The sequence below is a fragment of the Saccopteryx leptura genome, chromosome 7 (assembly GCF_036850995.1).
Source record: "Saccopteryx leptura isolate mSacLep1 chromosome 7, mSacLep1_pri_phased_curated, whole genome shotgun sequence".
In the NCBI taxonomy this organism is placed as follows: domain Eukaryota; kingdom Metazoa; phylum Chordata; class Mammalia; order Chiroptera; family Emballonuridae; genus Saccopteryx; species Saccopteryx leptura.
The window spans coordinates 89,384,964-89,410,219 of NC_089509.1; the positions used below are offsets into that span (position 1 = coordinate 89,384,964).

A 25,256-nucleotide genomic window follows, 5' to 3' on the forward strand; every position below is an offset into this window, starting at 1 on the left:
TAGACAGGTGAAATTGTTTGAGAACTCTTCCTGCTGTATCAAAAGCAGTCTCTCTGAGCTTCCTCTGTATTTGTGCCGGCTCCACAGACGCCAGCAGAGGGTCAACCCCTTTGCTCTTTGAGAGGGCTCAGCCTTCTGGAAGGAATTTCTCTGTCCTCTGGGTTTTCCCTGTTGGAGTATGCTTCCTGGTGCCTGGTTCCCCATGCCCTCTCTTCTCCTAGGAGCCCTTCTTGGGGCATGCAGCGCGGAGTTGGGGTTAGGGGAGCAGAAAGCACAGACTGTGGAGACAGAGAGTCTGTGGGGAATAAATAACTACATACACCTCTCGGTCTTAGGAGGATTAAACAGAATTAACGTCTGTAAACTAACAGATGCCCAACAAATATTTACTTCAATATGGTGTTTCTTTCAAAGTGTGCTGGATAGCGTTACACTGAATAATTTTGATGTGATCTCATCAGTAGAGAGTAAACTATTTCTCCTTTCTGGGTTACCATCTTATTCCTTCATTTGTATCACTTAACAGTATTAGTATTACCTTTTATGAGCAGTCAGACATACTATTAATACATATTGTACTAAAAATACCAATTTCCACTATGTCACAGTCTTGCTTAACTTGTTGACATTTTATGCCTTAAGTGTAAAAGTTAAATCAGATAAAATTTAACTGGGATGAAGGTTGTATTGACTTGTTGCAAATTAGGTTACCTTTTTTTGTCTGGTTTGTTTTTAAGACTTTATTTTTAGAGCAATGTTAGATTCAGAGAAATATTCAGCAGAAGTTACAGAGATTTTCCATATACCCCAGCCCCCACATATGCACAGCCTCCCCCATTATCAACATCTCCACCAGAGTGGTACATTTGTTACAGTTGACAAACCTACATTGACATGTCTTCATCATCCAAAGTACATAGTTTACATTTGATTCATTCTTGGTGTTGTACATCCTATGGGTTTCGAAAACTATATAATGAGATGTACTCACCATTATAGTATCATACATAGTTTCACATTAGAGTATCATACATAGTTTCACATTATAGTATCATACATAGATCCTCTGTGCTCTGTCTAGTCATCATTCCCTCCCTCCTAGCCCCTGGCAGCCACGGATCTTTTTACTGTCTCCATAGTATTGTCTTTTCTCGAATGTCATATAGTTGTAATCATAGAGTATGTAGCCTTTTCAGTCTGGCTTCTTTCACTTGATTATATGCATTTAAGTTTCTTCCATGTCTTTTGATGGCTTGATAGCTTTAGCACTGAATAATATTCCACTGTCTGGATGTACCAGTTTGTTTATCCATTCACCTACTGAAGGACATCTTGGTTGTTTCCAAGTCTGGCCTATTATGAATAAAGCTGCTGTAAATATCTGTGTGTGGGTTTTTCTGTGGACATGAGTTTTCAACTTCTTTTGGTAAATACCAAGGAGTACCATTGCTGAATCATCTGTAACGGTATGTTTAGTTTTAAAAGAAACCGCCAAACTGTCTTCCAAAGAGTCTGCACCATTTTGCATTTCCACCAGCAGTGAGTGCGAGTTCCTGCTGCTCCACACCCTCAGCAGTATTTGCTCCACACTCTCAGCAGTATTTATTTGCTCCACACCCTCAGCAGTATTTGCTGGTGTCTGTGTTCTGGGGTTGGGCCATTCCAGTAAGTGTGTAGTGGCACGCGTTATCTTTGAGCAAGGACTCAGTCTTTTCCATCATGATCCAATACTAAATATAAGCTGCCTCTTCAAGAACTGTGTATTCTACAGATTTGATAGGTATGATATTACTGGGAAGATCAAAGACACCAGAGATAGCCAGCCCTGAGGTTTGTACCTTAACTCGGGAGTACTACCTTGCAGGAGTTATTTAACTTCTCTGAGCCTCAGTATCCTCCTTTGCAAAATAGAAGTAATAAATTGATAATAAGAGTAATTACTTCAGTGAGTTATGTGAATCAACTGTTATGTGAACACACTTTCTCTGATTTTATTCAAGTGGTTAATAAAAATATTTGACCAGAATGGGAGTCGGGACTGAACCTTGTAGCATTTGACTATCAACCTTTCTCTCAGTTGAATAATCACTGTTCTTTGAGCTCATCTACTACCCCATCATCCAGCCCTCACGGTTTTGTATTTCAAGTATATCTGGACAGGCTTTGTCACACACCTTACCAAAGTCAAATACTCACTAGGTAGATTTCTTTGGACTATTTGTCTACTTTTTCCTTCTTCCATCTCAGATTTTGGGTGGATAGGTACTATTTTTTTAATTCTCTCTTAATTAGTTCCTACTGGTTCTTCCAAAGGATATATAAAGGTTTCTGGTTTCTAGGCTTACTACATTTCCTGAGTAGATGAGCCTTTGACAAAGTAATCTGAGTTTCCCTGGCTTCTTTCAGAAGGAATCGTTGTAGAAAATGATACATGGGTTAGCTGAGACAAATCTCTCGTTTTATTTGAGGGTTATGTGTGTCTGGTGGTGCAACAGGGCTTGAATTACATCTTTGGAACTTTTTTCCTATCCATCTACTCAGTATCTTCACCATCAAATTAGAGCTTAGATTCCTCATCACTTTTGCTATCATCACAGACAATTAGGATTCAGTAGAAGAAGATAGCCTGAAATATAATTCTAACTAGCAGCTCAATCTAAACTTCTAAAGTCTGGCTGGAGCGGGGTGGTAATGCGCTTTGATAGTGCAGTTAGTGAAGGAAGAAGCACCCACAGGAAATCACAACAAAGAGTCTTCAGCAAGTCTTTTTGTTGACAACTTTATCCAAAAATCCATCTTCTCTGGAGACTGTTTTAAACTTTAGACTAATCCTCTCTTTGCCACAGAAGCCCTTTTGTTGAGAGAAACTGTAAGTGAACCCAGGAGTGACAGGCTTCTGTAAGCACAAGCTGGTCTTCCAAATTCTTTCCATTGTCAGTCTCCCATCTGTCCCGCAGTCTTTCCTGCCCAGGGATCTATCAGGTAACAAAATGGATGGGATTACTCAGTAGTCCTCTTCTCGGACTCTCGGTCTATGTCTAATTTTTGAGTCAATCACTGCGAAATTCTAGGCAAGTAACAACAGCAATAACCTTTCATTACTTTTTCTTCAAGTATTATGCACTGTTGCCTTGGACATAATATTTAAAACATTTAATATATTCCAGGTCACAGGTGATGGTATAAAACACATGGCCCAGTGTGGAGTTAAGTTTGAAGCTTCTCAGTAGGCTGAGGCAAATTGAAACTGAAACAGCAGGAATGTAGCCCTAGATGTAAATAAAGAATAAACAAAAACAAAATAATAAATGACATCATACTGATTGATTAAGGGAAACCGATTAAACATAACTGCAAAGTTATTGATGGAATTATATCTATCAATAGAAAGAGTGATCATGAATTATAACAGGACAGCATCTTATCTCTGGTAATAAGAACTAAGTAAACCTTAAAAATAGTCAAAAACTATTGTTGGATCTTCAAACCACCATTGTACCACATCACACCCCGCTGTTCAAAAAACAACAAGCTTTGAAATTATGTGTGTAAAGTGCCTGGCACATGGTGTGTACCCACTAAATTTTGATGCTTCTCTATTTCTTCACTGTAGACATCAGTACACATTTTTTTACCACACCTGAAACTGACATTTTGAGGATCTTTTAAGAGTCTTAATTTTGAGGCACTGCTGGCAGTTACAAGCCCTAATATCCCAATTTACATTTGGAATCTCCTGAAAAGTGAATATTTTAACATAAATTCAATTTAGTGAAGAGGATTTACAGGCCCCAAGTGTCCGTTGATTATGACTTTTAGTCTCTTTAACTCCAGCATGTCCAGATTTTGCTGATCCCAAGCCATTTATTAAACAGTTTAATTGCCCTTGCTTTTCTCTTTTGTGGTTCATTTCCTGCGGGTTTTATCTCCTTACACGAGTGCAAAGGGCCCAGGGACAGCATGCGATTACTCCGGTAGGTGCTCAGTCTGCCTCCTTCGTACGTCAGTTGTTGGCACAGGCATGTTTGACAGACTGCATTTAATTGACTTTCTATTGTGACCTATTCACAACTACAGGTAACAACTTTTCTTTTCTTTTTAGAGAGAGGTAGACAGAGAGAGAGATAGGAAGGGAGAAAGATGAGAAACATCAAGTCATAGTTGCCTCACTTTAGTTGTTCATTGATTGCTTCTCATATGTGCCTTGACCGGGGTGCTCAAGCTTAAGCTAGTAACCTTGGGCTTCAAGCCAGCGACCTCTGGGCTCAAGCCAGTGACCATGGGACCATGTAGACGATTTCATGCTCAAGCTGGTGACCCTGCACTTAAGCTGGTGAGCCCATGCTGAAGCTGGTAGCCTCAGGGTTTCAAATCTTGGACTTGTGTCCCAGGTCAACACTTTATCCATTGTGCCACCACCAGTCAAGCATGAGTAACAATTCTTCATGAAAAGACACTATTGATCAGAATGGCAGGGTCTGGTTGCTATATAAAACAAAATAAAAATAATAGAAATGATAATAATGCTTAATGTACCACTAACTGACACCATTTCCACAAATCCTTCACTTTATATAATGTAGTGAAAGTAATTATATAATAAAGTAAGCTGATGGGTTTAAAATGGCATAATTATACAATAAAATCTCTGCTCTAGAAAATATTTTGCTTGGGAAATTTCACATTATTGTGTTGCTTGTTGTAATTTCAATTGTATATTGTCAAAATACAAACTTAGAGTTCTCTGAGGAACAGCTGTAATTCTAAACATCCCCAGTCTTTCCAAATTTCTAAAGACAATGATCTTAGAAGATCCAGAAGGGAAACTGCATCATTCGTACATGCCTTTAAATATCAACAGCCCAAGAGCCAAGAGCCAAGGCAAAGTGGCCAAGAGAGGAGTCCTGCCATGTGAACAACATTGGGGTGTGAGGGAAGTGTAGGGAGTAGACCAGTTGTGACCATCTAGACCCCAAAAGTTCTGTTAAGAAGCACAGCCAAGGCCCTGGCCGGCTGGCTCAGTGGTAGAGCGTCGGTCTGGCGTGCAGGAGTCCCGGGTTCGATTCCTGGCCAGGGCACACAGGAGAAGTGCCCATCTGCTTCTCCACCCCTCCCCCTCTCCTTCCTCTCTGTCTCTCTCTTCCCCTCCCGCAGCCGAGGCTCCATTGGAGCAAAGATGGCCCAGGCGCAGGGGATGGCTCCTTAGCCTCTGCCCCAGGCGCTAGAGTGGCTCTGGTCGCGGCAGAGCGACGCCCCAGAGGGGCAGAGCACCGCCCCTTGGTGGGCAGAGCATTGCCCCTGGTGGGCGTGCTGGGTGGATCCTGATCGGGCGCATGCGGGAGTCTGTCTGACTGTCTCTTCCCGTTTCCAGCTTCAGAAAAAATACAAAAAAAAAAAAAAAAAAGAAGCACAGCAAAGCTGTGGTTACCAAATGGGTGGCCAAATCATGGTCTAACTTTTGTGGCTTGAGATATAGCCAGGGTCACCAAAAAGGATGGCTGGCTGGCTGGCTCTGTGCATGGGTCCCACCTCGATTCCTCTGTTTAAATTACTTTCCCTACTACCCACCCTGGAAGGCCCAGTGGGAGACGTGCTCTTGTAAGATCTAGGGATGTCTGTACTATGGTAGCTTTTAGAGTTGTCCCACCTGACTTCCTGTGTCTACCAGCAGAACTACCACTAGGGTAGCTTTGGGAACATCCCTCACAGCACCTTTTCCTCCTCCAGACTATTTAGAAGGCTGGGATACCCTGGGTTATTGAGGAGATTCCTGAGAACAGCTGTGTCTGTGACATTTGGAAGTGGCTCCTGCCTGCGCATCAGGTCCTTTTAGGTTCGCAGAACTCACCCTGGATAAGAGGACTCTCTGTAACCAACTAGGCAGAGGGTGTAGCCTAAGAAGCCGGTAGCAGTGATGACTGGATTCTCACAGGCCTCTAAAACTCTCTCTTGGGCAGGGCCAGGCTCTGAACCACGTCTCTGGCACATGGAGGCAGGCCAGGTGGTAATTTGTACCACCACAATGACCGAGCATCCCGGTTTACCTGGAAATGTGCCAGTTTTAGTATTGAACGTCCTGCATTCCCAAGACACCCCTCAGTTTAAAAAAGACGGGACAGTTGGTCACCCTAACCTCTGTTTTGGTCCTGTCCGTTGATAGAGGAAACTCTGTAGTTAAGGAAATAAAATATGACAGTTATAATCCTTTATTCCACAGGTGTCAGCCGAAGGCCTCACAATGACTTTTAAGTGTTGTCTTGAGAGCCTTGCCCCTCCTCTGGGAGTGAGAGAGACAGGTGATGCACATCGTTATCTTCTTTTCACGGCCTGCACAGGCCAGGCCACCTGTCCCTGGAGTGGGAATGAAGAGCCAGACACAAGCAGAGGTGCTCAGCACCTGTGCACTGTGTCCCCTCCTCCTGAGATGTCCCTCTATCTGAGAAAAACAGCGGCTACTTTTCAATTCTGTCCGCAAAGAGCCTCTCTGTTGGGAACACTTACCTAGAAGGGTCTCGGTGGCGTCACCCTTTCTTTTCACCAGCATTTGCTAAACTGAGCGGGGTGGTGACCTTTCCGGTAGGAAGCCAAAAGGTCGTACATTTCTGGCTTCAGCCTCACTCCTGAAACTGTAAACAGAGATTCCTCTGTACAGGAAAAAAGAGAAAAGCACCAATATTTTATTTCCTGAGATTTCATAGTGTATTTTTTTATGTCTTTGTTATATCTGTCACCTGAAGAGACATCAAAACATGAGCCAGACTCACCCACCAATAATTTATACTGACTCATGGATAACTTACTTAACTGAATCTACTAAAATTTGTCAGGTGGCTCTTATTCAATCCCATTCAATGCATATTTACCAAACTGAACAGCATTATGCTAGGTGTTAAAGATGGTAGAAACAGGAATAGAACAGGGAGACACACAGACACTAACAGACTAGGGCCAAAGTGAGAGACAGAGAACCATGACAGCCCCTCTCTTAAATCTGCTGGAACATGGGAAAAGCAAGGACAGGGGCCCTGGGGGCCTTGAAGGATGACTATGTCCATAGTCAAAGACTTCTTGGGAGGACGCTCCTGGCTGAGTGATCAGCGTAGGCAAAGGACTGGAAGAAGGAAAGTGAGAGAATTGCAGGTATTCATGCATGGTTAGTTAGAGCGCAGCAAACTAGAGGATTGGAAAAGTAGGTTAGAACCAGATGCTGAAGAGAATTATCAAGCCAAGAAGTCTGGACATTTGTCCCAGTGATGACAGGCAACAAGTTTTGGAAGGTTTCAAATCCTGCTACATTAGATACACTAGGCAACCTATTTAAATAGACTCTAAGTGCAACCTTTGTAAATTAAAAAAAAAAAGAACTTAAAAAAATATATACATACTATATTGGCCTCTGGTTTAGTATTTGGTTAGTTCACAGAGTGCTGGACGTTTGTATTTTAATAAATGCCTATGTTTGTTAAGTGTGTTGTTCCCGGGTGGTTCCCATGCTCAAGTTAAGGGCCACAAACTCCAAAAGTTAACATTTTAAGGGGCTCATCTGCAAAATGGAGATAATAAAACTTCCTGGCAGATTGTCCTAAGTTTGAAGAAGATACATATGAAACCTCTTGGATGGTTCCTGTTATACAATATATTTTTAACAGTAGTAGCTATTGTCACAAGCATCAGCCTAGCTCATCTGAGAAAAACAGCAAGGATGCACAAGCCATGCTGTCACAAAGCACATCCACAACACCTGCTTAGGACATCTTTCCACTTGGGCGTTGCTTTGCTGGGCTCACTATCAGCACAGACCTAGGTTTGCTATAAATAGTGCACAATTTACAAAAATTGAAGCTTCTAGATTTGGCACACCAAAAGCCTAAAATACCTAAGAAACATTGTTTGTTGGGAGCTACTCACACCTGACAGGAAAAATCAACCTGCAATATGGGCTCTGTCCCGCTAGGCCTGGACTTCCGTTTTAAGCAATCTGTGACCCTGACTCCTTGGGTTTGGAAGTATATATTTGCTAGGCTGGAAAGGGGAGACATCAAGTTTTGTTGACATGCATAATATATTTTCAGAGGTATGTTATAATATGCAATTTTATATTCTACTTTCTTTTTCAAAAGCTCATGCCATAGTATAAACAGTCAAACAGCTAAAATAAACAATGCAGAAACTTCACAAATTACTTCAACTCCAAAGTATCTTGGGAACTTCCCTCAGGGAGAAGTGTCCTCTTGCCTTGGGGACAATGGCAGGAAGATTTCCCTCCGGGGCTTCCTTGCCCCTCAAAAGCAATTGCTCCTCAAAAGCAAGGAGAGAGGGAGGAGGGAGAAGGGGGAGAGAAAGAGAGTGAGGGAAAAAGAGGGGGGAAGGAGAGAAAGGGAGAGATGGAACACAAGGCGGGGGGGACAGAAACATTATCTGACAGAACAGTGCTGGGAAAGCAACCAGCTAATCAAAGGGATTCCAACTTGGCCATGGACTGCCCTACTCTCCTTCCCAATTCATAGGCGGGGAAAGCAAAATAAAAAGAAAGAAAGAAAAGAGAGAAAAAGAAAGAAGGGGAAAAGCATCAGAGCGGTTCTCCTGCAGCAATCTCACCAATGCAAACTCTTCCGTTTGGCTGACTCCTCATTAGCTTACTGAATCTGACAGCATAATTATCGCAGCTGCTTCGTGCTTAGAATAAATAAATATGAAAGCGAGTGTTTAAACATTTTCTGAGAAGGGAAATTCAGTCATCTAGACAGTCAGTAGGACAAGTTTATTTAAAACTTTTAGATTCTTATGTATTTAGATCATTTCAGAACGAGATAATGAGATAGTTGTCTTTCAGTCTAATTGAGTTCCTAAGCTCCTGGCTGTTGGCTGTCACCCCTTTCAAACTTTGCTTTAACTTTCATTCCTTTAGAAATCCGATCCTGGTGTCTCCATTTACTCTTCCTGGGCTGAGAACCTGGTGAAGGCACAGTGCACTGGAGTGCAGAAAGTGACTTAATGGGATTGAGGAGCTAAATAACCTTTCACAGGAAACAAGATAATCAAATCTCTTTCACTCGCCTGTAATGGCTAAAACAGAAAGCACACGTTAAAAAAGAAAGCTTGGGAATTAAACCATCATTTCAAAATGTCTTGTAATTTTTCTTGTCACGTGGTTTTTTGCACTACTCTTATACATCATCAGTCCATCAGCTAGAGTTGCTCAGTACATTTAATTATTCAGATGCACACAGCCCCGTGAGTATGCGGTAATTTTAGCTCATGTGTATGTATATAGGTTTCATATCTTCAAAGCCCAGAGGATCACACAGTACTTTAAACTGAAGTTGCTAATAACAAGGAGTGCACTTAAAACTCTGACTAGGGGCACAGCACATATGCATTTCCGATTAAAGCAGATGATCTTTCCTTTTAAAATTAATTAGTGCCTATTTATCTTTTCCTCTCCCTCCTACCTCTCATTCTCCCAGGACCAAATTTATATGAACCCTTACATTCAGTGAGTTAAAAGCTTTATAAAATAAACATTCTGTCAATCTGGGATAAAGGAAACTTGTAGTAACCCATCATGCGGGTTGAGAAATTGAGGTTCACAAGAACCAAAAATGTATCTTACATTGGGGAAAAAAAGAAATAAACTCAGGTCCTTTATCTCTCAATCCACAGTCATCCTTCATTCTTTTCAACAATAGAGGCAATATAATGTTTCAACGTCAAAGAAAACTTGGAAAAAGGGGGAAAAAACCCCACAATCTTCCTAAACTGGAAGAGCATTTTTATTCTTATATTCTACCTTTCAATTTTGTTGATATGCATAACACATTTTCACAGCTGTACCATATTATGTAATTTTGTATCCTACTTTCTTTTAGCTCATGTCATAGCATAATCATTTCCCTATTACCACACACACCTATGAATTATTTGAAATGTTTACAAAGTACTTTATGCTGGGTCAGTATGCAAGCACACTTGTTCAATTGATTCTCTAGTGTTGAATATTTAGATTCTTTTATTTGTAATTTTAAAAAAATTATAGACAACACTGCAATGAACATTTTTATGCATCTCCTTTTCTTTCTGTTCAATTGTTTCTTTGTATAATTACCAGGACTGAATTATAGAGTTGATGGTTGTAACCATTTTTATGGTCTTGATATGTATGCCATAATCCTTTGTAAAGATTTCCCCAACTGATACCACCATTAGCAGAGAGTCATTTACCACAACCTCACAAACACTGGGAGTCATTAGGTTAAGGAAAAAGCATAACTAATTTAACAGTTATTTGTATTTATTTAAGCGCTGGTAAGTCTGTCTTTTTATTTCATGTGTTGATATACTCTTTTTCCTTTTCTTTGCAGAAATTGCTATTTTATGCCTTTGCCCAATTTCCCATTGGATTCCAGATGTTTTTCTTATAAAATTGAATGAGTTGTAGTAAAACAAAAAATAAACCACCATTGATTAAGAAATTGAAAAACTGAAGGGTGACTGTGTATTTTTTTTTAAAAAAGAACAGAAACTATGACAAAAGGTCAGGGGCCTCTGTTAAACATAAAATTGAACCCTCTTGATTGTGAGATATTAAACATGTTACCTGGGGACATGTGGAATCATTCCTGGGAAGGCTTTAAAATAAACATAGAGCATGAGACAGTGGAAAGGTCATGGGAGTGGGAAGCCAAATCTTGGTTCGTTTTCATTTTGCTCCTCAGTTCCCATGTGATCTTTAGCGAGCATCAATAAGAACGGGAAAAGAGTGGCTTGGGAGTCTGAAGTCAAACCTTGGTTCTCCCACTTACCAGCTGTGTGACCTTGAGCAACTTACTTAGCCTCTCTCAGACTCATTTTTTAAGATGTAATATGAGGATAATAACTCCAGCCTTACCAGTGTACAGATTAGATAAGAATTTATGTAAAGATGTTCAACAAATGGCAACCACTATTACTCTTCCCTGTGTGTCAGGGATTCATGAGGATATGGAATAGCAAGTCTTTAAGATCCTTTGCCACTCAAAGATCTCTCTTTTATGAAGGGTTTATCTTTACTTGGAGACTCTTTCGTGCTAACAAATTTAACCAATATAAGGGGTTGGTGGGACTGAAGGACTTGGCTGACCCAGACCTCTCCTAGCAATACAACTCTATGCAACACGTAAGTTGTGTCTCAACCCAATGTCTTGTCTAATGTATTGGATTGGGTTGAGGACAACTTCGAGCATAGGAAGTGGAGAGGTGTGTTATGGAAGACACTGCCTAACTTGCTTTTTAAATACTGATTAATGAAGTCTTTCAAGGTGGAGAGTGGTCTGAATTAGGTTGCAAACTCCTAAAAGCAGAACAAAGTCGAGAGATCGGGCTCTGAATCTCCCTTCCCTCTTCCGTGCCATCCCTAACCCCTGAAACCTGGTTTCTAGGATGACAAAATATGCTGGTTAAAATTTAAATAGATTACATAGTAAAAGTAATAAATAGAATAGATTTGATGTAAGCATACAAAAAGCTAGACTAATTTCACTAGTACATGTTAAAGAAAGTTTAAATTATTGCAAGAAAACGGTGTGTGTGTGTGTGTGTGTGTGTGTGTGTGTGTGTGTGTGTGTGTGTGTGATGATAAGGAATAAAAGGTATATATAGGCCCTGGCTAGCTGGCTCAGTGATAGAGAGTTGGCCCGGTGTGTGGAAGTCCCGGGTTCAATTCCCAGTCAGGGCACACAGGAGAAGCAACTATTTATTGGCTTCTCCACCTCTCCCCCTCCGCTTTTCTCATCCTCCCTCTTCCCCTCCCGCAGCCATGGCTTGATTGGTTTGAACATATCAGCCAAGATGCTGAGGGTGGCTCCATAGAGCCTCCACCTCAGGTACTAAAAATAGCTTATGAGCATGGCCCCAAATAGGCAGAGCATTGGCCCCAGATGGGGGGGGGGGGTTGTCAGGTGGATCCCAGTCAGAGTGCATGTGGGAGTCTGTCTCTCTATCTCCACTCCTCTCACTTGGAAAATAAAATAAAAGGTACACACACACACACGATGATAAAGAGTAAAAATCAGGATGAAATATGTCAGAATTGTGCCACTATTATTAAAAAGAAAAAGACACCTTCAGAATAATGGTAGATGGTATTAAGAAGAGGAAGACATTCTTCTCCCTGGATATTCTTCCTCCCCATCCATCCAGGCTCCATCATCTTTCATGACCCCCTCACAAAGCTCTCCTTGATCCCCACAGCTGGAGTTAATCTCACCTCCTTTGAACACCCAGAGCACTTTTACACTTGATCTACACCTGTTTAGAAAATTGTCTCATTTCCTTAAGGATCGTAAGCTCTTTGAGGACAGGGTCCATAACTAACCCACTTTTGTATCCCTCAGTAGTACACCTAATAGTACACTCCAAGAATCTCCACTGAATGAACTGGAATATAATTCTTCCATGATGTTAGGAACCCGAGTCTGTGTTGGGTCCATAATCTCAGAGATAAGCAAAATAATTGGAACAAGTTCAGAATAGAATCATGAAACAAAATGATGAAAGAGTGAGAGAAAGAGAACCTGTATTTAGTGGTGGGGAGAAGGTCAAAGAAATTCAGCCTAGAGAAGTGAGCTTCAGAAAATTATATCAAGGGATCTTTAACCATATTGAAGAGATCGTTTTAAAAGAAGGCCTGAAGTCCTTTTATTGGAACAAAACAAAAAATCACACAGATTTTCATGGGCAATACGAGTAAGCCTGCTGAAGACCTACTAGATTATGGACACTAGGGTGGGGCGATGAAGGCTTGAGGTAAGCGCCCCGCCTTTTCCATCTCTACAAGTATGAAAGGATGGCAAGGACTCTGGTAAACTGTGTTTGCAAAATTACTTGTGAAATAGCTGCAAGCTTTTAAGTTTTAGAATTATTCCCCCAAGATGCTGAAACCTGTTTTAAAGGAGAAGGGGGATTTAGCCCAGGAAAGAATGGGAGAGGCTCAGCCTGAGATTTGGAAAGCAAGCTGGGACCAACCCAGAGGGAGACAGCCTTTGATGTCCTGACGATCAAGGACCAAGGCTTAAGGACCAGACTCTTAAATCACGTGGCATTTACTGCCCTAGATAAAAAAAATAAAAAACAACCCAAAATACTTTTGTGGATCCGTGTCTATGGTTCAAAATGGCAAGTTTCCAAAATCAGTCTTAACTCTCCAGGGGTAACATTTGGAAGGCTCCCTGCAAAAACGGAGTGGAGCCAGTTTCTAGAATGGGCAGCTTAATGATTTTCTACACCCCCACCCCACAATCATTAAACAGTGTTCCTTTCCCAGAGCCCAAGTTCAAGCTGAGGGCAAAGGGAATTAAACGAAGAAGCTGAGACTGCAGCTAAGATTAGGGAGTTGCCAAGGGCCTAATTTTAGGTCCTTGCTGCCCCAGCTGACGTCCTACTCTGCTGGCTCAGCCCTGAGGACCACAAGCGTGGCTGGTCAGCGGGTGACTGAGGGAGCAGTGTCTCCCTGGCCATCTGCAAAACCAATTAGCTTGGTGTTGGTGGGTTTTGAGAGAGACTCCCGATAATTTCTCCTTCAACAAATGTTTCTTCAGGTGTTCAAGAGTCAACAAGGGAAAACGTCAGTGCTGGGCAGAAGTTCCCACGTGCTTGCCTTTCTAATATTCACGCTTGTCCACTTCAGAGTGCTCTCCAAAAAGGGACCTAATCCTGGAATTCCTGGATTTTCATGGCAAGTAACCCTTTGATTTCCTCTGGCCATAAGCTCACCGCCAGAACCTACAGAGAGCATTGCTCAGGACTTCTCAGGCTTTGTGAAAATAGACATGGACGGATGGGAGCTGTTCTTGCATTCGGGGGAGAATTCCTATGCCACTCTTCCCCTGGGATTTAGGCTGTTCTTCTACTCGTCACATATTTTCCAGCCACAGGTTTCATGCTTCAATTGTCTTCTTCAGAGGGCAGACGGTGAGAGCTGGCATCTCCCAGATCAAAGGGGAAACAGAATATATTTTAAAGTGACAACTTTGTTATCCTGCAGCCAGAATAATAAAACGATATAAATAGAAGCCCCTAAATCATTCCATACTGAATTGTCACCAGAGAGCAAAATTTCTTGCATAATCATGACAGGGAAACACTCTTTACAAACCACTCACAAGCGCATGTCTTATTTTTGCACAATTCTTATGCCTGGGGCCACCCACCAGGGATGGGGATGTGAGTCTGTGTCCCTACAGGTTGGGAACTATGATAACCGGCTGTTGTTCCCTGTGTGCAAAGGAGGCTCCTAATAGAGGCTCATAGCCCAGGGCAATGAAAAAGGAGGCTGGCACTGCCAGGCCAAGGGAGCGCATCCCTTAGTGGATGTGCCCCTGGTGAGGGCCACAGTTGTCAAGGTGCACAAACAGGCCCCAGCTGCTTCTCGCTCTTCCTCTATTTTTTCCCCAATTTTCTTGGTAGATTTGCTTTCCCTGTCTACTTGTCCCGTGTCCCATCTGTTGGTCTGTCTCTAAACCTGTTTCTGCATCCCCTGCCGCATGCACACATACACACACACAAGCCCCCAGTCCGGCCCCCCTTCCCCTGTCTCTTGGCGCTGGCCCTTTCATCTTCTCCCTCGGGGATTTGAGATGTCGCTGCAGGAAGTGCTTGTCGGCGAGGCAGCAGCAGCAGAGCCCTGTGGCTTTGACAAACCTCATTTAATTGGGAGGAAGCCAGGAGAATTTGAAAGAACTGAAACATCCACGAAGCTCCTTTTATCAGGCATAATTTAAACTCTGCATGGAAAAACCCCTATATGTATAAAGAAAAGTCAACTTCCCTCCTGCTGTGAGCACTCTTCGTCTCCCCCCCAGCACAGGCAGGCTCCTGCAAGATTCCATCTTTTCATTTTTCTAAAAGTGTCAAAGTAGATTTGGGTTGTGTGGCTGGGTGAACAGAGAAGGAATACAGATCGCTCTCCTCTCACACCCGCATGCGCGCACGCGCGCACACACACACACACACACACACACGCACACGCACACGCACACATGCAAGCAGAGCCCCTCTGCTGGTGGCTTTGCTTCTGATGGCCAGGAAAAATCAAATCCCAAGTTTCTAAAACACATCAGTTTGGACAGCGATTGTTTTTTCCTAATTACCCCTCATCAGGCAAAGGCTGAGGCCCAGAAGACTGAAGACCCCAGCAGCTCTCTATGCAGAATAATAGATCCTGGAGGAGGGCCAATGGGAGAAGTTTCCTGAAGTGGCAAGAGGGTAGTGTGAGTGTGTGTACAAGTGTATATACTTGCCTCAAGTGGTAGTTAGAAGTCCTAAGCCCAAGAGAAGAAAGTTAAGAAGAAGAGATCTAGGGGCTCAGACTGGAAAGAGGGGAGGGGATGAGAATGGGGGAGGGAAGTGAAGGAGGGGGTGAGGGACCGAAAGCGGACCAGTAAGAATTATAGGTCTCCTGGAATGCTTTTTATTTCACCCATATGCCAAACCATGTCCCTTCCCTCCTTCCAAATTCCACTCCAGATTCACCTCCAGTCTAATCCGTCTCATTTGAGTTATTCTGGTGCCTCCAAAGAATTGCCTATCGCGCACACATATTCTCTGAACATCTGCAGTTGATTATGCACAGACTGTAGCTGTTTGGATATGATTTGTGCTAATATGTGTACGAGGGTGCCCTGTTTCCTCTTCCTCACCCTCTTTTCCTCCCACGCCGTAGGATCCTTGAGGTCAAGGGCAAGCCTCTTTTCTCCCTCAATTTTTATAGCACTTAATATGTTCTTGACACTTCACGGCAACTTACTAAATACTGATGCCTGACTCTTCTCACAGGGTTAAGTAAGACACATTAACCCCAGTTGTCTGATTACAGTTATTTTTGGAGATCCTAAACGACTCACTTTAATAATAAAAATACCTCGAGAAATCCCAAACTAAGAGCTTTAGACTGTCGCAGGACAATGTCCCAGATACAGTGGTGCTGCATTTGCAGACCCTGAAGACTTTGGCTGGACCATATATCTAAGGATCTTGGGCAGTAAGTTCCTACCCCACCCCCATAATTTCTTCCCAGTCTGAGCCCCTAGACCTTCCTTCTTACTTTTCCTCTCTCCAGCTCAGGACTTCTAAAAACTGTTTTCATTTAAATGGGGTTTTCATAGAAACCCCACCTAAGGATACTCCCCCTAAACAGCCTGGACCGCACTGCCCACATCCTCCGCATAGCCCTTCCCGGCCACATTCTAAGAAACATGAGGAGAGCTCCAGCCACATGATCCCTCAGCAGATTTCAGATTTGGAGGATGACTTCAGGCCCGGGCAGCTAAGCTGATTTCAGGGTAACTTGTGTTTCCCATGGGCGTCCGGCCTGGGAGGACGTGCCCCTCCCCACAGCACCCCACCCGGGTACTTCCCTTGGCAGCATCAGATTACCAATCAAGACAGGGCCAGCTCTCCTCTCTGACATATCGGTGTCACCTATCATCTTACTCTCAATGGGAAGAGAGAAGGGGCTTGTCAGAAACTTTGATTTCGCTGCTCCTGGCAGATGCAAGCGAAAGTAAACAACTCAGAGGCAACTTTCATCTCATCCAATTTCTAAGTGGAAGTATGTATATGGGATGTGCTTGGATCATTGCGAGGAGGTCTGTGTCACCTCGACCCACCAGTGCTTTTGAGTTTTACAGACTCTCAGGCAACACTCAAGCAAGACTGGGTCCCGCTCACCTCTTTCAGGTAAACTGATCTCTAAGCTCACTTCTGGTTGGAAATGCTAGGATTCTCTAGTGCCCAGAGGAAGCACTTAGACACCGACATGTGTGTACACACACACACACTCCATCACTCACCAGGAGAAAGTTGGTGCAGCTGAGCTGGCAGGGAGCTGAAGTAGTCGTGAACCAGTGCGGCCTGGGCAGAGACGCGGGCCCGAGGAAAGCCTTTCAGCATTTGCGTGGCCAGGTCTTCAGCTTCCGGAATTCTGCCCAACCTGGAAAAGGAAAAGAAAAAAAGAGAGTTTCTTCACAGGCCTCCCTTCTGAAAAATAAAAGGGGAAAGGAGAAAAAGAAAGAAAAGGAGATGGCTGGAAGAGGGTTTCAAGTAGGATTTTCCTGGGATTAGTAAAATTGATGGCAAGTGGCAAAGTAACCCCCACAGCAAAACTCTTACCTGTCCTGTTACTAAGATGAAGGGGAAGAATTTCAGTATTCTATCATTCAGCCCTCCCCCCCCCTGCAGCCTTGTAGTGTCGCTGGTACCATGTATACATAAAGGACCAAGAATTATAACTGTAGAAGCAGAAAGATATAATTAAGGATTCTTCTTTGAGGGACATAGCAGCCTCTACCAAGCAGAAAAGCCTAATTAGAAATACACTCCAAGGGCAGTAGGCCTAGACTCCCGGAAGGAGAAGAGGGAGGGAGGCAATTCTGGAGGGCAAAGTTTGGGTGGAAAACACCCTTACAAACAGTGTTTCTGGAACTCACCTCCCAGAATTATTAGCTAAGATGCTCTCTTGGTTCTCCCTGAGATAGAGCATAGGAAGAGATCAATAAGGAACCAAATTACAGTGACAGGTCCTCAACGTGACATTCTGTTGAATCATAAATCCAAAGATGAGTAAATCCATTAGTTGAGTGACTACTATATGCTAGTTGATGGTTGGCTCTGCAAGATACAGGCAAGACCCTGCCCTCTGGCAGCTTGGTCTAGTAGAGGAGCCAAATTATCATACACATGCATAAATACAACTGTGAAGAAAAAGGCCGAGATACCTGACTAAGTAAGAGTGGGAGGAGCTAGTCAGGGAAGCAGCAGTTGAGCCGGGGTAAGGCAAGGTAGGCAGAGATCTGTGGTGCATACAGATCCTGGGGTGGGAGGGAGGAGAGTGAGTTTAAGGGACGAAAGGCTAGTTGGCTGGTCTGGGCAAAGAGTGGGAGTAGAGCCAGATATGAAGCTGGGGAGTGTGGCCGGACTAATCCTCCAGGCCTTGTGAGTCTTCATGTTTCCTATTTACTTACAATGTTTGAAAGTCTTTGCTAATCTAGTGCCAGTCATTTAAGTACACCCATCTCCAGAGCCCACAGAAGGGTTTGCAGGTGGAAAGCCACGAGATGGAAAACTGTACAGATCCCAGGAGGCAGTTAACCACAGGACTGATGTCTGACATGCAGAATTAAATTGCTTGGCCATCCAAATCCCCAATTAAGAAAAATTAGATGGGCTTATTTGTCAAACCTACACACAAACCCGAAACAACAAAAGAGCTGATACCCTGCCCCTTCCATGATGCAGTGAAGCCGGAAGAACGGGCCCAGAGGTGTAATTTGCCTAATTTTTGCATAAGAGTTCCATAAGAACCTTTTGGGTATCTAATTCCCATGACATAAAACTGTATCTACAAACAGGTAACTTTACCCTCAAACTCAGGAGTAATTGCTTTACAGACTTAAAAGAAAAAAATGGCAAATCCTCGGTCCTTGCAAATTTCCAGGCCAGTTAGGAGACAAGGGAACTGAGGGCGGAGGCTTGCTCAGTAGCTAGTGGCCTGAAATAGGGCTGGTGGTATGGGGGCCCTGCCCAGGTATAGAGTTTCAGGACTAATGATGAGGTCTCCAGTGGGAAGCTGGTACAAATCACTAGGGCCTGGTATCACTTTGAAAGGAGATTCAAGGAAAATCTAGTGAAAAAACTGTCATTGGTTAACCCTTGCTGTGGGGTAGTGTGGTGGGATATATGCTGAACTGGAGCCTGAAGCCACTTTGTGAATTTCCAGGAGGTGGGTGGATAAGTGGTAATGGTGAGGAGGGAGAAATGCATTTATCAGCATCCACCTCCGCATTTCTGTCCCAAATTGGCCATGTGCTCTTTCTGCATACTCCCACCCACTGGCTCCTAAGGACTGAATTGTTAAGAATTCCTCCTCAGAAGAGGCTTAGGATCTGCAACCTAATTGGATAAGGAAGGCTACAGGACCTGTTTTGAACTGGTGTTAGCATGTCATGCATACCGTTTTTATTTAGACTGTTTATGTCTGATGGCTGGGGAAGCCAGGAAAAGCTGATGGAGCTAATGGGGATAGAAGGGACACACAGGAAGAACAGGTCACTTTTGCCAGAAAACTGAAAGGAGAGTAGGTACTGATTGGTGATATAGGCCTTTTTTAGGACTTTCCTCTTCAGTGAAATAATGCTCCCGGCATCCTTCCCACAAGGTTGTATCACAGCTTCCACTGGTGTTAGGATTTGTTTCAGTCCCACTGCCTCCAAACATGAGTGCCACCATCGAGATCTCCTGCTCCTTAGTTGGCAGTGACCAGGGCAAAGTACACAAATGAAGAATTTTCCTCCTATGAGCCAATTTCATGATAGTCTTCCCTGTAGAAGCCAAGTCCATGCCCTCCTGAATAGAAGCCTTTTACTAGCAGCTTGAAGTAGGGCTACTGGGTCTGGAGAAGCATCCTAGTTATCTCTTGCTATTGGCATATGGCCTTCTTATTTGGAATGAGTAAAGAGAGCCCCAGTTATACAAATGGTGCTTCTTTGGGCACAAATGTTAATTTTCTTCTATGCTTGTATCATTTTGCTTCTTTCTGCCATTTGCTATCACTGCCTTTATTGTTCCATTTCTACAATTTGAGACCCACTCCAACTCCTACTAGAATAATTCTTCACTGGTTACAACTTCTACTTTGGATATGAAAGCTGGCATGAAAAGTAAACACCATAAATGTTATTTTGCCCACCAGCACCTTTCCATAAGGCTAAATGTCAGTATTGCTGCATTTGTTAGGCTTGCGGTGTTAACTACCAAACATACCTGGGGTATCTTGTACAGTGAAGAGAACCCACCCACCCAATTAGTGAGAGTCTGTTAATAAAGACAGAGTCTTTTGATGAAACTCTGCTTCTAGTAACATTTCAAGAACTGAGAACTGTTCCACTTTTAAAATAATACTTATTGTAGCACACTTAGAAAATGCGGAGTCTATCACTCTGAGATAAGCTCCTTCACTCAAATATAATCACCATTGCTTTTGTGTTCATTTTCCTTTAGTCCTTTATTTTTATGCTGACATCTTTTTTGTTTTACCAGAAAAATGGGATCATACTCTACATGCTGTTATAACCTACTTTTTCCACTTGACTATCTTAGTCATCATCTCAGAACTTGGAATCACTTTCTAGGACATAATTTTGATGGCTGCATAGCTTCCCATTATGTAGACACACCATCATCTACATAGCCAGACAGTTATTGAAACTCCCCCCCCCCCTTTTTTTGTTAGGGTGTGAGGTGAGGGGCTACAATTAAAATCATGCTGTGGCAAATATCCTCAAAGAGAAATCTTTGTGTACTTGTGTGATAATCTTCTTAGTATAAATTCCGAGAACTGAAATTCCCAGGTTGAAGGATGTATAACACATCAAGAGTTTCTGATTAAGAACATCAGCGAGTTGTAACAATTTCCATTTCCACCAGCAGCCCGGGAGAGCGCCTGCCTGTGCTTGTGAGGAAAACAGATTCATACCAGCTGGCTTGAGTTGCCCCAGGCCCCACTGCTTATAAAAGCTATAAAAAATATTAAAATTGTTAATTGATCCTAAAAGACGGGCTGGGTGCGAGGACATCCGCAGTTAATTTTTGAAGTCCAGAATAGAAACACAAACTATGAGAAAAAAATAGAAATCAGGCTTTGTGGTTGTGTAAAGCACCATCAACCAGCCCATCACTCCACACATGTAAAATCTGGTGGTTCCCAGGAACCTGGGGCAGCAGCCCAGCCGCGTCTGAGTATAAAACTCTCCCACCGCCGCTGCTGCCGTCTGCCTGCCGTGCAAGGGCTTCATCTGTTTGCAGCACAAGGCTGGTCACTGAGTTCAGTTGGTCTCTTTGTTGTTTTTCCCTAGATCCATAGCAAAAGGAAAAGGGCAGGGATAGAGTGGGTGCTTTTTTCTTTTTCTTCAATTTTTCAATTTGTTTTTATCTTGAAGTAATTTTAGGTTTACAAGAGAGTCACAGGCATAATGCAGAGAGAGTGATCGTGTGTGTTTCACCAGCTTCCTCTATTGTTAACCTTCTACCTAACCGCAGTCAAGTGATCAAAAACTAAAGATTAATATTGGCACAATACCTTTTCCTAAGCTGCAGACTTTATTCAAATATCTTTGGCTTTTTCAATAATGACCTTTTTGTTGCTGGGTGGGTACTTTTTAAATGCTGTCAATTTTAGGGTGCCCCCCCCAAAAAGAAATCTATCTAACCTTAGGAAGAAACATCAGAAGCTATAATGTTCCAATTGGTCTAACAAGTAAGAGTGTACTTGCTGCTAGGTCCTCCTTAATCGAGTCACCATCAAACCCCAGGCAAAGGCCCTGGAGAGCAGTTGTAACCCTGCCCAGATCTGACGCACTTCAGCTAAAATCTTATAGAAAAGCCAGTGATTCCTGGCCAGGGCACACAGGAGAAGCACCCATTTGCTTCTCTACCCCTCCGCCGCGCTTTCCTCTCTGTCTCTCTCTTCCCCTCCCGCAGCCAAGGCTCCATTGGAGCAAAGATGGCCTGGGCGCTGGGGATGGCTCTGTGGCCCTCTGCCTCAGGCGCTAGAGTGGCTCTGGTTGCAACATGGCGACGCCCAGGATGGGCAGAGCATCGCCCCCTGGTGGGCAGAGCATCGCCCCATGGTGGGCTTGCCGGGTGGATCCGGGAGTCTGTCTGACTGTCTCTCCCTGTTTCCAGCTTCAGAAAAATGAAAAAAAAAAAAAAAAAAAAAAAGAAAAGCCAGTGACACTCTCACTGTTCTTCACTCCTCACACTTACAACCTGACCCAACTGTCCCGTGTGCTAGATGAATCCTGGTTCTATCACTTACTTAGTTTAACTGCCTTGGCCAAGTTACTTACCTTCTTTGAACCTCGGTTTCTTTGTCTTTGAAATGGGAATGAGATTTGTGAAGAATAAATGAAATCATATAGACAGTACCCTGCTGGGCATATAGCAGACATTCCACATGACATTAATGCTTTTTCAATGCCAAAGGCCTTCTTCCCAGAGCCAAGAATTGTGTTGTGTGATAATCTAGGCCAGTGCTGTCCAATAGAACTTTCCATAATGATAAAAAATAGTTTATTTCTGCCCCATTTGATAGGGGAGCCACTATTCAAATATGGCTATAGAGACCTTGAAATCTGGCTAGTGCAATTGAGCAACTGAATTTTAAATAATTTAAATTTAAATGGTCACATGTGGCTAGTGGCTACTGGACTGGACTGCACGGCTCTAGACATTACTCTGTGTTCCGAAGATCTGAGCGAAGAGAAGCCAGAAGTTCGAGCTAAGACAAAGGTATTGCTGGGAGCCAGGCGAGGGCAGAAGCGCTGGGCGTTGTGTGTGGTCAGAAAAGTCAGAGGGATATTCGGCTAATTCAAGCCCTACTCAGCCCTAGAAGGAAGGACTGGTGGGACAATAGCAGGAGGCTAATGGTGCTTTCTTCTGCCCTGCGACAGTGCCAGCAGCAGCAGGACAGGGTATTAAAGTGGTTTGCAGGTTTGAAGTCAAATGGTAAGCCACTAGTGAAAAGAAGGAAAGCCACAAGGCAGTGCTAAAATACAAATATGTCTAGCTAGGGGTTAGTGGGCCTGACTATGCTAGCAAAAGAAAGTTTGTACATTTTGCAAGACAGATAAAAAGCAGTTCTCTGGAGCCCACCTCCAAAACCACAGGGACTTTCAGGTGGTACAGTGAGTTTGAAGATAAGTGTGGAGTGGGGGCCCCTGAGGGGGGCGTCCCTCCCAATAAGAGATCCTTTGCTAATCCCGTAGTTCTGTGATCCAGCCTATTCTGCTCTTTGTGCTCTAACAGTCACTCTACGTGGAGGCTTTCTGAAGCACATGAACATGGAGTCTGGAGATATCAAACTAAATTTGGCTCAGTTAAACTCCACCACATTTTCAGGGAAGAACAACATTCGAACGTTCAGTTGGGATCTCTTCCCCTTCTCCCCACCTGCGCGAGTGTTTTTCTTTGACATTTGAGCTCGTTTCCCCTGTCTCTGATGTTTTCCTCACTGCCCTTTTTGCCTCTTCACTGAAGCAAAAAGAACAGAGCCTCGGCTAATTACTCTCAGATCAAATAATACTGGTTATTGTAATTGGTCATTGTCCGAAAACACTGAGTTCTTCTTAGCCCTGAGGTTGCCTGGCACGGCTTAGTTAGCTAACTATTCCGGGAATGTCTCTATTATCTGTTTTACTTTGCAAAAGAAACTAGGGATTTGTTGAAAGCTGGTAATAAAAGTCTGCCCTGGTCTGAGCTGAGACTGCGTAGAGAGGGCCTGGGAAAGCATGACCTCCATGAATCAAGCCCCCCCCCCCCCCAATAGCCACTCAATGATGTTATTTGGCTTCTCTGTGTCAGAGAATAATACATCCACTAGGTTTTCTTGCAGGCCAACACTCCCTCATTCTCAGGGCCTCGGGCATGGTTGAGGGGCACAAAACAATTTTAATGACTAAACTCAGTGAAAGTAAAATGGTTCATAGAGAAAAACTAACAGACTCACAGGTGGCTGGCTCTCCAAGAGGCATCTTCCTGGGGTATAGGGCCTGCAAACTGAGGTGCTCAGTGGACTGAGGTCTCGAGAAATGTCCCCTTAAACCCTACTGAAAGATAAGCTTTCCAAGGTGGTACATACCTGTTCCAGACATTCTGAAGACTTTGAGGTTGAGGCAGTGGGAACCATTCTGAAAAGCACACACAGACACGTTAAACAGTAAAGCAACCCTAAAATCCTGTTTCCCAAAATATCAATATCCTAAATGTTCTTGGTTTAGAGTAAGACAAAATTCAAGTATCAGGTTGGCAAAATGAACAATGTTTAATGTCCCTTCTTACTATGAATATTTTAGGATTCTGTTTAAGGTCACCATTACAGGTTAAAGTGTGCCCCCCTCTCCAATTCATATGTTAAACTCCTAACCCCAGGTATCTCAGGATTTGACCTTATATGGAAATAGGGTCATTGCAGATATAATTAGATAAGATGAGGTCATTAGAGTGGGCCTTAATCCAATATGACTGGTGCCCTCATAAAAAGGGTCACAGAGACAGAAATATACAAGGGAAAACAATGTGAAGAGACAGAAGGAGAAGCCAGCCATCCACAAGAGAGGCATGGAACAGATCCTTCCCTCAGAGCCCTCAGAAGGAGCCAATCCTGCCGACACATCAATTTCAGATCCAGCCTCCAGAACTGTGAGACAATAAGTTTCTGTGGTTTAAGCCATCCAGTTTGTGGTACTTTGTTATGGTAGCCCTAGCAAATGAATATATTCACAATATTCAGTAAAGTCATCAAACATTTGTTTAGCATTTACTGTGTGCAGAGCATGTACCAAGGGCTGGCAGAATACAAAAGAAATCTCCCCACCCTCTCAGAGCTTATAATTAATTTCTGAAAATAAAGTTCACTCACATGAAAGGTCATGTGACTGATGATGTGACAGTCTCAAAGTGGTAAGAAGTAACAGGGCTAATTTTATATGTCACAGAAAAAATAAAGTGAATCCTGGTTTAAATGATCCAAAATGGATGATAATAAAATGTTATTTTCTTTGGAGCCCTCTTTACAACATTTACATGTGGACATATGTTTCTATTATTCTTATATTGACAGTATTTAGCCCAAAATAAAACCACCATAAAAGGGAGGAATTTCTCATTCATTCAGGAAATACTAATTAAATGCTTACTCTATGAAGAGCCATAAAAGAAGCGGCAGAGGATATAAGCTGATGTTCCTTACCAAATCCGTCTACCTCCCATTCCAATGAGAATGGAAATAGTGCAGCTCTCATTTAAAATGATGTTTTGGCCTTCTACTTTTCTTGACCTGAAATGTATTGTTTTGATTCTAAAAGATCTCATCTTTCCAATCCTACAGGAATGGAATACAGCAAGACTGTTTACCCAACAAAGAATTAAATTGTAGTTGGGAAAAAAACAATTTTGCTAATGCTGGCAAATTCATCCCTATATGTACACAGAAAATGACTCAGCAGACAGTGATAGTGGTTACACCAGGGCTTTCCTTTTTTAACTTCTATGTTTAGTTTCTTAAATTTATTTTTTAAATTTTTATTCATTTATTTTATAGACAGCAGAACAGAGAGAGACAGAAACACTGATGTGTCTTTGTATGTGCCCTGACCTGGATGGAACCAGGAACCTCTGCACATCAGAAAGGGTGATGCAACAAGCAATTTGGCCAGGGCTTAAATTTA

General features: G+C 43.0%; 1 protein-coding gene across 2 annotated transcripts in view; it reads right to left on the reverse strand.

Moving 5' to 3' along the window:
- Nucleotides 1–1,066: 1,066 nt before the first annotated feature.
- Nucleotides 1,067–25,256, reverse strand: part of CDK15 (cyclin dependent kinase 15) — a 102,233-nt gene continuing 78,043 nt past the window's right edge. For both annotated transcript variants that reach the window (XM_066346466.1, XM_066346465.1), the window contains exons 11-14: nucleotides 23,669–23,717; nucleotides 16,827–16,966; nucleotides 6,502–6,644; nucleotides 1,067–3,269 (exon numbers count right to left, since the gene is read on the reverse strand). In XM_066346466.1, the coding sequence (XP_066202563.1) occupies nucleotides 6,535–6,644; nucleotides 16,827–16,966; nucleotides 23,669–23,717 (299 nt within the window). In that variant the 3' untranslated portion in view covers nucleotides 1,067–3,269; nucleotides 6,502–6,534. The remainder of the gene's footprint in view (nucleotides 3,270–6,501; nucleotides 6,645–16,826; nucleotides 16,967–23,668; nucleotides 23,718–25,256) is intronic.